Raw genomic sequence first — 15,505 nt, 5'->3', positions numbered from 1 at the left:
GGGTATAGTTCTACTTCCTATTCCATATCTTTCTAGTTTTTTAACATATAAATTATTTCAAATTAGAACAAAGAATTCTTTCATGTGAAGAAATATATGGTCCTTGACAAAAGTGGTCTTCACCTTTTGGTAACATTATTGTCAATTATGCATTGAAATTCCTCTAATTATTGAGGCATATTAAAAAATGGCCCTTGTGTTTGTTTTTCCTCATAAGTCCAAGAAAGTAACCACAAAATGCATGGCGGTATAACCCAAATGGTCTTTCAATTGGGCATTTTAACAGTAATTATGATAAGACTAACCACCACCTCCTTTTTTGCAAGTGGTTTTCAAAAGCAGCTTCATTAGGATGGAAATCAGAAAGTGAATGCCAAAAGAATAAAATAAATGTAAAGTCTTAAAAATTGCAATAATAGCATTTGTTAGTAGGATTCACTATGTACATTTTGATTGGTATAGAATCAAAATAATGTAGTTTAGTGGGCCTTTTATGTTACATTACATTGAAAAAGAATAGAGAAAAGCTGGTATATCAAATCTTAATATCATTAAGTAATTATTATGCAGTTGTTTTGTTCTGTATATCTAAATTAATTCATCTTTTTCATGAGATTGAGAATAAACCAGAATATCTAACACTAAAGCTCTAATGATTTCGTATCCAATAAATGCAAGGCATAATATGACTCGATAAAATCATTTATCAATAATAACTAAAGGCGTAATAGAAAAACATAAATGTGCTATCAGAATCATATAGTTTCCATATATAGTTACATTTATAAACCTAATCTTTGAAACATTTATAATTGAAATTTAATACAAGATCTGAAGCATAATATCTATGTAACACCACAGAACAGGAAAAAGAGAACATTTATGTTGGAATTTTTTTTTTATATATAAATTTTCTGGATGGTGGACATCATCAACCATGTCTAATTCAATCTATAAAATATAGTTTTTTTTCAGCGGGGTGTAACTAAATCTGATTCACATAACTCAAATTATTACTGACATTTACGTGTGAATGCAACACCGACACATGTGTTTACATTTAATCACTTATAGTTTTTCAAATTATTACATATATCTATGCGTTAGTATCAACGTCGTGTAAATTAAGGGCAAATATTATTCACTAAATCACACATATTCACTTATTCAAGTAGTTTAGCCCAAAACCAAGAGGAAACAAAGGTTCAGATGAGGCAACGCCATCGCTTGGTCGATCGAGTTCTTTAACGCTTCTAAACCATGTAACCGGAAGTTGACCTTCGAAGTCATGACTACCAAAGATAACATCTGTGATTCCGGTTCCTTCGGTACCTGGCAACCAAGCAGCAACAAGAGCATCTATCTTTACCAAAAGTCGTGGCTCTAAGACTAAAGGTCTTCCGGATATCAGAATAACGAGCGTTGGGATTTTGTCGGCAACTAAGCTTATAATATCAGTTCCATTGAAAGGGATTCTGAGCTCTGAATTGTCGCCCAATGACTCCGCGTATGGAGCTTCACCGACAGCTACAATTGCGAATGAGAACTCGTTACGTTCTATGGTGTCTTTTGATGGATACTTCTCGTAAATAACTTCCGTTTCAGCTCCCACGGCTTCCTTAACTGCGTCCAAGATTGTTGTTCCTAACATTGTAACATTTAACCATAGATATAAGCATCTATGTGTTAGCGTAAGATTTTGTCAAATGTCATTTTTAAGAAACTTAATTTTTCAGAAAATGAGATGTTTAATTTTAGAGTGATAAAAATTGATTTTGAATAAATTGATTCTAGCTAATATAGTTGTGAAGCAAGTGTTCGAAAACTTTAGGCGTCAACACATATTTTGAAAAACGAATACATATCATAGTCATAGCTTACCGACTGTAATCCTCCCGCTGCCGCCATACCAAGTTTTAGTCCAACCTCCGCATTGATATCCAAGATTATCGGCATGAGTTCCGGCAACAAGAATTCTTTTAGCATTCTTGTCCAAAGGAAGAAAAGGTTCACTAATATCTTTTCCATTTTTCAACAGAACCAACGACTTTCGAACCGCTTCCCGTGCTAGATCTCTATGTGGCTGCAGAAGAAGTTTTATGGTAAAACAAAGTCATGAATCACATACAAACAAAATTAATAAGGGAACATAGAAATATTAAAATGTGCTATTTTTACACTTACTTTACAACCAACTATATCTAGCAAAGATCTGTCGCTTAAAGGAAATTCAAAAAGACCAGCAACGAACTTTACTCTCAAAATTCGTTCAACAGCATCGTCGACTCTGCTCATTGGTACTTCCCCCGATTCAACCAAAGAGGTCATTTCTTCGATGAATAGTTTGTACCTCAAAGCCACCATCACCTACATATGTAATTGAGTATGTGAAAACAGATTAAAAAACATTATGATGAAAGATTCTTTGAACTGAAGATCAGTACCATGTCAATTCCAGCATTGACGGCTGAGGAGATGCAATATCGATAATCTGACCCATGAGGTTTACAAAGTCGGTCGAGCCCCTCCCAGTCAGAAATAACAAAACCCTATAACAGTAACATTGTAGATTACAAAAATGGTAAAATCAAATCAAGAAATAAAAGGAAATGAATTACAATTCACACAAGATCCATTTAGACTTGAAGCGAGGACAATACGCAGGCCTGATATAGTTTGTGCAAAAAATAAACTTTTTTGTTATAAAAATGGAGGAAACAATGTTAAGAAGAGCTTATTTGAGCTTATTTACTAGAATAAACATTTATGAGACTGTTAAGAAGAGCTTATGAAAACAACTTATGACACGTCTATAAGCTATTTTCTGCTTATTTCTATAAGCTGTCTAGGATAACTTATGATATGAAAACAATTTTTAACTGTATTTCATCTTGTTATAGAAATAATTATACATAAACACTTATATGATAAGCGGTTATGCTATAAGTGCTCAATCATGTGATTTATCCAAACAAAACCTAAGTCAAGGCAGCTTTTATAGCAAGTCAAGGGACAACAAGATCGAAAGAAAGAACAGAAAACAGAAAAGATTTCAGTTTTTGTCCATAACATGCAAAAATAGCTCCTAATATTGTGAAAACTTGGGTTACATAATTCGTATTTTTGAAGCATATTGATGCAAAAAAACTTGACAATTTAGCCAGAGATAGATCATCAGTAATTTTACCTTAAACCCTAGCTTTTCTTTCAAGACTTCGGTTAAAAGAAATCGGTCAGCATGGAGTTTGCGTCCATTCCAGCTAGTATAGGATGCCATAACGGTCGAAACTCCCTGGGAGATGCAGTCTAAATAAGGTGCCATGTGTATTCTCTCTAAGTCTTCATAGGACAATATAGTATTTCCCTCATTCACACCCTTGTGAGTACCTCCATCACCAACAAAATGCTTGGCACATGCAACAACATTGTTCCTGGGGTAAAACTTAAGCATAAAGTATAAATATCGATAAACATAAATAAATTGCTATCAGAACTGTAATAGTTAATTTCTCAAGAGTTTTTAACTAGAATTTATCTGTTGACATTTATAGGAATAAGTGCTTTTTTCCTACCTTCCAGCCACAAAAGGGTATCCGTGTTCATGTCCTTGTGGCGGCTGACCTTGCAAACCTGAAACGATGGACGTCATCTTTCTGATGATTTCAGTGTCTTCACTATAACACTCATAGGATCTTCCCCATCTAGGATCTTTGCAGACCTGTATATTTAACTTACTAAATCACATTTCTTTATTGTCTAGATAGAGATTAAACTTTTAAAATTGATCCAATCATTGAGAATTAATTGAAAAGTCTGAGACTATTGGGAAGTGTTTCCATTTTCAAGGAAAAACTAGGGATGGCAAACGGGCATGCCCGCCCCGTTTAGGCCCGCCTCACAAAAGCCCGCAAAAAATGGGGCGGGACGGGCCTTAAACCTTACCCCACCCCGCAATAAAAGCGAGGGTGGGGCGGGTCTGCGGGCACTGCACTTTTTAAGCCCAAAATACAAAAAATGATGTAAATGCATGTGCCCATAAAAAAAAAAGGGGCGGGCGGGCATATTAGAGGGTGCGGTCCTAAACCCTTGGCCCGCCCCGCACTAAAGTGCGGGAAAAACGGGCATTGCCAACGGACCGAGACCATTATGCCACCCTTAGGAAAAAAACATGACGTGATGTTCACCGATGAACATAAAAAGGTAACAAGCGTAGTTAGGAAGTGAACTAGCGAAAAATTTTGTATATAAAATGCTTGTGAAAAATGGAGCACTCAAGCAATGCAGCCTTGCAAAAGCAGCATAGAATATGCATTGTTGCCACAATTCATTGGCGCATAAAATGACTACTTGGTTGCAATTTGCAATGCCTTACCGCTACACATGGTGCAAAGTTATAGTGCATTCCACTTGCTTTAACTTCAAGCGCCGTAGCAACTCCAATTCTCCGAACTAAATCAGCATCTCTACAGAAGTATGTCATTCAAGAAAGTCAAGAACTAGTTCCAAATAATAGCAGCATTATCTTCTCACTAAACTAACATATTTGTGTTTTACTCTACTCTTCTCTCTTCAAACTTCATAGTTTCCACCTTAGTGTATGTTTGAATTACTTTTCGGAAGAGACAAAAACAATTCTAGAGGTGTAGAATTTATTTTGGAATGATTTTGAAGTGCTTGGTTCTTCTAAAGTAGAATTGATTCGGCCTCCATAATTCATTCTACTTGAAGCTAGAATCTGTAGCTTTTGAGTTTAAAAATGATTTTTACATTGAAATCTATTGTTCAACTCAATTTTGCATTAAGTTATCACTTAAAATCATTTTTTTTCCATCATAGAACAAACCAAACATACACTTAATAATGTCAAACTCTACTAATTGAGTTTAAAAACATCCATTAAGCACAAGGGAGTAAAAGAACTAACCTAGTAGCACCAAGGCCTACATTGTGAGGAAAAATGGTAGCACCATAAACACTATTATTACCATGAACTGCATCAATCCCATAAATGAGAGGTATTCCAAGTCTAGACTCTAGAGCTGATTTTTGATACCCATCCACCATATCAGCCCAATCTGATGACAATGCATTCTCAAAAGGGGCACTGCCACCCGAACTGAGTATGCTCCCTATAAAATGCAAATATAATCAAACTACAAACAAAAGGGTCCAATCCAATTCCAAAGCAACTAGCAAATATTATTATAAAGGGAAATGATCAAAGTTTGAAACTTTAAGAGAAACTGTGAAATGGGGTTGTTGGAATAGATACCAATGGAGAGGTCTCTGATGACAGAAGAGGTGGCAACAGTGCGCTCGATTTGGGTCATCTGAGCAATCTTTTCACTGAGAGTCATGCGAGAAAGAAGGTCTTTGATACGAGCTTCAATGGGTTGGTTGGGAACCTTGTATAAGCAATCCATGACTTGTTTGGACATTGGATTTTGGAAATGGAATTCTCTTATATCATGTACCGCAAATTGGGGGTAGTTTAAGGGAGGTTAAGTTGACATCATCTATAGAGAGGATTTATTTGATCTTATATAATGTCTTTAACTTATGTGACAATAATTAGGAAAACTTTATCAAAACAACTTATAACATATTTTATATATATTTTTGAATTTATTTTTATAAATTCATATAAAAATAAATTTATATTTGAATATTTTACTAGACTCAAGAGAGGATAATCCATTGGTAAACAGCAAATGACCAACATATTAATGGAGACTAAGTGTCTTCGATTGTTCCATTGACGTGTCCAAATGATAATAGTATGAGGAGAGACTCAAAGAGGGAAATCGTATCCTCCATGATCCGATGAAGAACGAATCCTTCATCTCCACGTCCTTGATGAGGGAGTTGGTAACTGACGTCTAACCCAGGACCAAAGAGTCTCTATAAATACCTCAGTTTTAAGATTGAAGAGTGGATCTACATCTCTTACGAGAAAACTAGATACAAAATTCCTCAAAACTGTAAGTTTAAAGTGTAACTAAGAGAGATGAATTAATTTTAAAGATGTTTTTAGAGATTTGTGATACTTTTCTAGTTTCTTGAATTTTTTTGGAATTATGAACGGCGAACGAAGATAAACAGAAAAGTAAAGTGCAGCAAAAATAAAGTGATACAGAGAATTATACTAGTTCCCCTTTGCAATAAATGGTACATCTAATCCCTTCACAATCTTGTGAGAGATTTACACTATTGTTAGATCTTTGTACAAGTATATACCTGAATTCTCTATACAATCTTCTAACAACATTCAACAATGTAACACCACGTTTTGATTTTACAACACAAGAGAAAGAAATTTATTTTCTCTTGAACCACACTTGTTACCACAAACTTGGTAAACAAGTAACAATATGATTTTACAAAGGATTTGAACAAGTATGAGTACAACAAAATTCCAATACGAATTTCTCCCCTTTCAATATAATAATTCACAATAAATAAACACTAAGTGCTAAAAAATGATCTGATATGAAAGTTTTATGTAGAAAAGTTTCTAACAAATTTCAAAGTTATACAGTAGAATTGTTATGAAAATTGATTTGAAAGAGGTGAATTTGAATGATGAATTTTTTTGATTTTATAGTGTCCATGATACATATGAAAATGATGACAATCTTTAGAAAATATTCATGATCAACTAGCATTGATTTGGAAAAGATATGAAGAAATGTGTATGGAAAAGGTGTGAAAATGGTTCAAAAATTTTCAACAATTTTCAGGGGGAAATCGATTTACTTGGAGAGGGAAATTGATTTCCCTACTTGTAACGATTAGAAAATTTTGAAAAATGAACTAGGTAAATCGGTTTACCAAAGGGGGAAACCGATTTCCCTTCTTAGTTTCCTAAAATAGAGAAGTCGATTTACCTCAACAAAACATGAAATTTGACTAAGTTAAAAGTCAATCATGTAACTATATTTTTCCAAACTTTAGAAGGTATGAGATAAAACTTGTGAGCACCTAATGCTTATAAATAATGAATTAGAATATTGTACCTTAACATAAACACCAAGTCTTGATTAAGATCAACTTTTGACAATGAAACTTTCTTTATGCTTAATCACTTGAGAATCTTTTAATATTCCATTCTTTTCACTTATTTGTCTTCATCAAAATATTATACAAAATGAGACTTGACTTCACAATCTTCCCCTTGTTTATGATGGCAAATTCATACTTGATATATGTGACTTTTCTAGTATACTCCCCTTTAATCCATGATTTTCATGTACCTTGATAAAAAATAAAAACAAAGAAAACACAAATATGTATACATCCTTCTCCCCCTTTTGACATTATAAAAAAGAATGGAAAGTGAAAGTATAAACCCATATAAGATGTAATCATGCATAAGGAGATTAAACATAAAAATTCAAAGCATAATAATCAAAGCAAGCTACGACATAGAAGTCAAAACAACATCAGTCTTGCTATGAAAATCATAGAAATTTTGTCCATAAAACATATGAGAAATATAAAATTAAAACATGAAAAAATTATAGCAATTAATCACTGAAGAAAGACATATAATGATGATGATTTGTCTAGTTAATTAAAAATGGAATTGTGAAATAACCTTGAAATTATATTCAGGAAGAGAACAGATGTTGGACGAGATGTCTATACCAGCGTGTTCAACATCTTAAACCATAATTGACAGATAATTGATAAACAAGATGATAAATCATAAAGCAAGAAAGAACACAATGAATTGTTAACCCAGTTTGGTACAACCTCGCCTACATTATGGGGGATTACAATCCAAAAATGAAAATCCATTATTTATAGTATTAGTACAATTAGTCTTATAGGAACAACTACCCCTGGTCAATGTCTCTTCCTAATACAACACTTGTGTATTTCCATTTAGAACTCCCTAGAACTATTTCACTCTTAATAGTCAGAAGGACAAATGGGCTTACTCTAAACTCTCCTAGTTCAAGACCACTTTCCTAATACTACCCGTGAAGCTTCGTTCAGACTCCCCCTAAATATGAGAAACCTCTCACTTTCACTCAAACACTTTCCTTGTGTTTGGACAATTACAATATGGTGTATAAGATGGAATAACTTAAACTCTCACAAATACTTTTCTCTCAAGCTTATTGAATTAGTATCTAGGAACAAATTATTACAATAAAAAATCAACTAACAAGCCAATATCTAAACCTTTATATATGAAACATTTGCGCTTAGAGAGATGCATAAAAAAACACAAACAAAAGACTCAAAGTATAAATCTTGACACAAGGAATCTTCAATACTTGCACACTTCAAACATTATGTTATAATCTCCTTAAATAGAAATGCAAACCCTGGTCTTTTCCAATGGACATTTGATCACGTCTAGAATTATAGAATTTACTGTTAAGATTTGTTTTTCAAATATCCTCCAAAAAAATTTGATTTGATTTGATTCAAATTTAAATCTGTATTTAAATTGATTTGATCATGTCCGATCTTATCAAACAAATCTACATAACACATTGCTAAAAGATAACAATCAATCATGTTGCAAACATCCATAAATTACGCTCAAAATAACAACAATCATGGGCGGCTGCTAAAGGCTAACTGTTGCACACGTGCTGGAACATCTGGTTCGACATCTATCCTCGTGACAGAATTCTATAACTTGAACAAATCAAATAAAATCTTTACTTGATATAAATCACAATTCCAACTTCTCAAGTAGATGATTCAGGTTGAATCTTTTGCTAAAACTGAACGAAACTTCTAAATCTTGGATTAAATATCTTCTCATTAAATGCAAATCCATATCTTATAATTAAAATAAATCCCATTAAGATCTCTTCATGGAATATAAATCTTAAATCAATATATTTGCATATCAATCTTTGAATCAACAGATCTTGCTTCAAAACATATCCAAATAGATCTTTTTTTCAATGCAAATATAATCAAATCTTCTTATTTAAACCAACACCAATTCTTTTTGATAAATCCATATCTAATTAAATCTTTTTCAAACTTATGGATTAATAAAATATTTTTATCAAATCTTACTGAATAATATTTGTTAAAATATACATCAATAAATCTTCGAGGAATCAAACATTAACGTGATTAGATTCAATCACAAGTTTTGATCTGCAGGCTGAGGCCAGATGCTGGAACACGTGCTGGAACATCTTGTTCCACATGTTTCCTCTACATAAAATATATCATGTACTTATATTATTTTATCCAAATACAACCAATCAGAAGGAACAACAATCTCCTCCTTTAACAAATTTTAGATAAAACAACTTAAAAGATGAGATCTTCAAGAAATAGGACAAGTAGCAGAACATGTCAGAATATGCCATATCAGAGTATACACAACATCAACAAAGCATATATCAGAGGCCAAAGATCAAAATATGGTTGCTACACATCAAGAGATCAGATATCATGCTAGAACATATTTTCCCACATGATCATTGTCTTATCCCACATGATCATTACTCCCTTTTTTGCCACAATTTGGCAAAGTTAAACCAGCAAGCTTCAGGATCCATAACAAAGGCTTGACAGGAACAACAACCAACCAGACCATGACACATATTCAACCAAAAGATCTCAATAAAGGGATAAGTCCCATAGAGCAAGAACATAATACCACATTCAAAGGAACACCAAAATAGCAGTAGCAACATCAACATGTTGAGGTGAAAAAGCTCCAACATTTCTTCATCAAAAACCATATCAGTTTCATCAATAGGTGCGCAGATGTTGGACGTAGTTTCTAAGACATATTTCCCAATAAATAAATTATAACTAAAACTCAGCAGCCCATAAGGAATGCCATTATTCTCAACCTTAATCTCCTTTATCAAATTAGGATAACAAGCTTCAGCATTCAATATTATATTCAATAATTGAGTATCACTTAAGAAGCTCCATAATTTCATTATACTTTAGTGTTTCAACATAATGTTCTTCTCCATCCTCACTTGTAGTTTCCTCTTCTTCTTCAGCTTCCTTTTCCTTGGTCATAATCTTGCCAAAAGAGGGAACATTGCTTCTACCTAATTTATTAATAATTGAATGTGAAAGCTTCATAAATTTTCCTCTATCATTCACCTTTCTATACTCCTTGATGCCTTCATCATTATAATCAGGAGAGATGTTCATAATAAACTCTTTGACTAATCTTTCATAGCAAAGACAAATATTAGTGATTGTCTTCATTAATACAAAAGCTTCCATTATTTATTTACAATCAAAAGCTTCTTTACCTAGCTCTCTCCCACTTCCAATCCTTCTTTGAAAAGCATATTTCCACTTCTGAACAATTGTTTCAAAATGGAATGACACATTATCCATGGGGGCAGTAGGAACATTCAAAAGAATTCTCTTTCCACTAACCTTTCTCCTTGTGATGCACACACAGTCCAATCCATCTTCCTCAGAGTCACTTATTTGAACAAGCTTTTTATTCACATCAGAATTAACGAGGGAAATTTGCTCATCCTTCCTCTGAGTTGGAAACTTAATCACCAACATGTCATACATGTTGTCTGACACATCTTGGTTTGCATATTCATTACCATATTTAGTGATATCTTTGAGCATTCAAGTACTCCACAACACTTGAGTGCAACTAATTCCAACATATATACTTTGGGAATCAAATGTGCAGTCCTTCATTTGCTTCACTTGAAACTTAGGAAAGTGGGTAACATTTTCTACCATGCTCAACTCAAATTCAACTTTCCTTTGTTGAGCAAATTGTTCTAACATCTTACTTGTCATCCTATAAAACACAGTACCTTCAACATAAATATGAACTATCATAATATTCTCATTGTCTTCCACATTGACACCCTCCATGTTGTTGATATCAGAAGTAGAATCCATATTGACCTCCACATAAGCATCCTTCTCAATAATACCATCCAGGTAAATGACACAATCACTAACACCCTGATTGACTTTCATATTCAAGTACCTATTAAGGAAGACACTTTTTACATCCATCTGGTAAAGTTTTAACATTATAATACATGACAATATTAGTAACAATCTGATGGCTCTAAGATGAGTAATAGGAGCAAAACTTTCAGCATCATCATATAAATTTCCATCTTCTTCAGCATGCAACATGATGTTTCCTGTTTTGTCAGCAATAACTTGCTCCACATTAAGACCAATGACATCAAAATATTCATTTTCATGGAGAGTAATTTCATTTTGAAAATCATTAACAATGACATATATAGACTGTGTGCCCTTGGTAAACAATTTATACACCTTGCTATTACTATCACATCCCAAAGATAAACTTTTATCATTACTTACCACGTCTTCACACAATGTCTTAACATCTTTCTCCACGTCTGAGCAATCTTTTCCTTAAGAGTCATGCGAGAAAGAAGGTATTTGATATGGGTTGGTTGGGATTCTTGCATAAATAATCCTTGACTTGTTTAGACTTTGGAGTTTGGAGGTTAAGTTTGACATCATCTAAAGAAGAACGATTTATTTGATTTTATATAATGTCTTAAGTTTTGTGATATTGCTTAGAGAAAATTTATCAAAAACAGTTTATGATATTTTTTATTTATATTTTTAAATTTATTTTTAGAAATTCTTTAAGATAACTAGTTAAAACAACTGATAATATCTATTTATCTCTCTCTCTCTCTCTCTCTCTCTCTATATATATATATATATATATATATATATATATATATATATATATATATATATATATATATATATATATATATATATAATTTTATAGAAATAGTGTTACTAAGTCGAAGAGAGGAAATCCATCAATAAGCAACAAAGGGCCAACACATTAACGGTGGGAGATCATCTAGAAGTGGAGACACGGATCGCCCATAAGCGGTAATATAGGTCGTCTCATTGGATCAATGGAACTACCTTCACTACTCATTTACTAAACAAATGTGAGAGATGACGTATCCAAATGATAACGATATGGGGAGAGAGTTAATGAGGAAAATCGTCTCCTCCATATTCTAAGGAAGAACGAATCCTTCATCTTCATGTTTATGATGAGCGAGCTGGTAACTTCTTTGTAGCCCATAACTAATGAGGCTCTCTATATATCTCAATCTTAGGACTGCAAAAGGGATCTACATCTTAAAGGTGGCAAGAAACATAAGAAATTGGGGGTTTGAATTGAGTTTCTAAAAACAAAATCTTTCTAAAAAAGCAACTCAACAAAGTAATAATACGAGCAAGAAAAATAACACAGTTATTTTTATACTGGTTCGCTGTTAACGAAGCTACCTCCAATCCACCCTAGCAATGTGATTTTGCCTTCCCAAGAAGGACTTAATCCACTATAATCAAAATCCGATTACGGACACTACAAAGACAAACCGTCCTTGTCTTCTTGAGTCTATCTGACTAAAATCTAGTCACTCAAGGAAACCACTTAAACAAATTTGAGATCTACAAGTTGTGTGTACAAAGAATGCTTCTAAAAAGCATATTAATACAAGTTAATACAATGAATATTTCTCACACAGTAACGTGCAAAAACTCTTGTGTGTTTACAAAGAATATACACATAAAATATTTAGTTTAGTGTATGTTCAGTAGCGTGAGCGTTATCAAAGCATTAGCCACTTCTTCCAAGTTTCAAGTTTCCTTTATATAGGCATATAAAAGAACTGTTGGATGGTAGAATTAGAATACTTAATTGCAGTTGTCTCTTTCATAATGATTTGCATATAGGAGGCAAAATGGTACAATAATATTGTCTTTAGCCCATAAAATCAGGGTAGTGGAGGAAAGGGTGATATTGTACTGTGTACTATTTTTCTGACGCAAAACCTTTTGATCTTATCTTCTAATCTTCAGAGGATTCTGATAAAATGATGTTGAAGCATGCTTAGAAGGATCAAGAGACAAGTTATCAGAATCTTATGAATCTTGGTCTTCAGAGTCTTGACACAGTTCTTCAGAACCTGGTCTTCAGAGTCTTCAGATTTTGTTCTTCAGAATCTTCAGAACTTGAGCATAGAATCTTGAAGGTAGATAAACCTTCAGAGGCTCTTCAATCGGAGTCACAGTTAGAAGCTTTAACACGAACATTCTTCAGAGTCGTTGTTTAAGAGCTTTCTAGAACTTAACGATATCTTGTAAAACACTTGTATCTCCTCAGAGTCAGAGTGTGTTGATTCTAGAATTTGATGACATCACTCGTATTGCTTCAGAGTCAGAACCTGTTAGAAAAATCTAGACACTGACAAAAACCATTAGTGTAAAAAGTTATTCTCTTAGAAATAATGCATCTTATCATCAAAGCTAAAGGCCAGATGCAGAATCAAATATTGTTCTAACAATCTCCCCATTTTTGATGATGACAAAACCATGTATTTTGATGAACAATTTTTAATTGGTTTAATCACATAAAAAATATCAGAGCGAGGTTTGTAAGCTTCCCCTAAGTTTTATATTGTTAAAAATTATTTTTCCAACTTAGAATGTCAGAGTTAGGTTTGCAAGCTCCCCCTGAATTCAAGACTTAAAATAATCTTAACACATATAAAAATTTCAATCAGCATGAAAGAAATAACTTCCCATAAGGAAAAATCCTGGTTGTTACTCTCTTTCAGAAAGGCAGACACCTATATACTATCTGATTGCTATCTTTCCATAAGGTAGAAACCCGATTTTAATGGATGAAGTAGCTTTCCATAAAGCATCATCTTGAGTTCAGAAGTATCTCATTCATAGTCCCTCTTGAGTGTCATAAAGTTTGGTTATCAACATCATCATATATCATGATTTGTCAGAACTTTCATAGCCTGGTTATATATCAGAACTTTCATATATCTAGTTCAACTTAAGCACTTAGTTCAATAAGCACCTAAAACACTTGGTTAACATGATGAACTTATTCAAAGTTCTCAGAAGAGTTTACCAAAGTCAAAAATATTTAAAACATGTTTGGGTTTTAGAATTGGAAATTAGATATATCAAAATCAGTGATTCTTTTCCCCCCTTTGTCATCATTCAAAAAGAAATTAAAGACAAAATAAACACAATTATTCCAAAAAAAAATCATTTCATTCAAAGATAATTTAGAGTACAAAAGTAAAAAAGAAAGTAAAGACAACAACAAAGTTTTTACAACTAAGGTTTAGAAGGGGGTGACAGTCTTGATAAGATCTCTCCAAGCATCCCTTCTAGCTTTTATGTCATTTCCTTCATTTCAGAATTCTCAGCAGAAAGACGCTCTATAGCCTTCAAAATGAATTCCTCGGAACTCGAAGTCTTCTTCTCACCATAGACACTTCCAACTTCTAGAGTAGGCTCAGAAATAACCAGAGGAGCCTGAACTGGAGAAAGAGGTGGAGTCATAATAGGAGCAGAAAGTAGAAGCGTTGGAGGAACCTTCTAAAGTAAGGGTTCAACAATACCAGAGAGTCTGGTATGAAAGTTCATCTTTGCTTCCTTCAGGCAAGCAATCTCCAACACTTCAAAACTACCTTCAATCTAGCTTCTGAAATCGTTGGTCAGAGCACACACCTCAGAAAGGTTTATTTTATAAGTACAAGCCTCAGAGAGAGAGAGAGAGAGAGAGAGAGAGAGAGAGAGGAGTCTCCCAACAGTCTCGCCTTCAAACTGTGTTAGCAATTCATCCAAGGGTGTAGGGTGAACGTTGGTTTGAGAAGGTGTTAGGTCAGAATAAGGTTGGAGAGTTCTATCAGGAAGAGTTATGTGTTCAACATCATAATCAGTGTCAGAATCAAAGTTTGATATAACAATGGGAGCATTTGAGTGAGTGGGAGAGATGGTCCAAATCTAATGGGTGATTGCTTGGATGGATGAGTTGTGATAGGAGAGAATATGGTATTATAGTGGAGGTTAAAATTTCAGATATGGATGTTAAGGGTGGTGTATTTGTGATATCTGGATTATTGGTTTGGGGAGCAGAAGTAGGCATAGGTTCTAGAACAAATGGAACAAAGTAAGGAAGTGTGGTTAGGATGGATGAAGTGATAATGAAGGATGGAATGGATGAACTATTAACAGTAGTAATCAGACGATTATCAGAAGGAACACAAGTTTCAGCAGAAGTGGCTTTAAAAGCTCTAGGTACTTCAACAGAAGTCTTTTGATGCTCTCAATAATGATCTTCATATTCTTCAAACCATTGTCATTGAGCCATTTTCCAAAAATGGGTTTCATGCCTTTTGTAAACTGATTATCTGTTAGAGAGTCAATATACTTGCTCTCCATCATAATATCTTAGATCAGTCTACCCAGAGGAATATAGCTCTTGGTCCTTTTGCTACCATTTATGGTGTCTCTCACAATGTTCCTTAGATTCTGAAACAAAAGTGCGGGAAGGTTCACCTTCTTTCTAAATTCAATGTAGTAAATGATATATTGTTGATCCCCATTGATATAGTCAGAGAAGTTGGTTGCAGGTCTTGGATTAACGCATCCAAGAAGTATCCTGGCCCAAACCTTCAGATGAGGAAGCAAATCC

The 15,505-nt window shown here is 33.7% G+C and overlaps 1 protein-coding gene across 1 annotated transcript; it reads right to left on the bottom strand.

Annotated features, from left to right (window-relative positions):
- Positions 1-1,001: 1,001 nt before the first annotated feature.
- LOC127084612 (uncharacterized) lies at positions 1,002-5,514 on the bottom strand. The gene is made up of 9 exons (XM_051025099.1): positions 5,273-5,514; positions 4,925-5,129; positions 4,373-4,463; positions 3,573-3,718; positions 3,188-3,431; positions 2,445-2,549; positions 2,185-2,367; positions 1,882-2,083; positions 1,002-1,644 (listed from the first exon to the last, which is right to left on the bottom strand). Exons 1-9 carry the CDS (start codon positions 5,436-5,438, stop codon positions 1,160-1,162), a joined length of 1,827 nt encoding a protein of 608 aa, XP_050881056.1. The 5' UTR covers positions 5,439-5,514; the 3' UTR covers positions 1,002-1,159.
- Between the last annotated feature and the right edge of the window lie 9,991 nt (positions 5,515-15,505).

This window comes from Lathyrus oleraceus, chromosome 5 (assembly GCF_024323335.1).
Source record: "Lathyrus oleraceus cultivar Zhongwan6 chromosome 5, CAAS_Psat_ZW6_1.0, whole genome shotgun sequence".
Classification (NCBI taxonomy): domain Eukaryota; kingdom Viridiplantae; phylum Streptophyta; class Magnoliopsida; order Fabales; family Fabaceae; genus Lathyrus; species Lathyrus oleraceus.
The sequence above is the reverse complement of the archived record's forward strand: the minus strand, read 5'-3'. Positions and strand labels throughout refer to the sequence as shown.

Excerpts from the sequence above, each read along its gene's own strand:
- LOC127084612 (XM_051025099.1), bottom strand. The coding sequence starts at position 5,438 with ATGTCCAAACAAGTCATGGATTGCTTATACAAGGTTCCCAACCAACCC. Across the intron at positions 2,550-3,187 it reads AAGAAAAGCTAGGGTTTAAG|GGTTTTGTTATTTCTGACTG; the intron begins GTAAAATTACTG and ends TTACTGTTATAG. Across the intron at positions 2,368-2,444 it reads TCAATGCTGGAATTGACATG|GTGATGGTGGCTTTGAGGTA; the intron begins GTACTGATCTTC and ends TTACATATGTAG.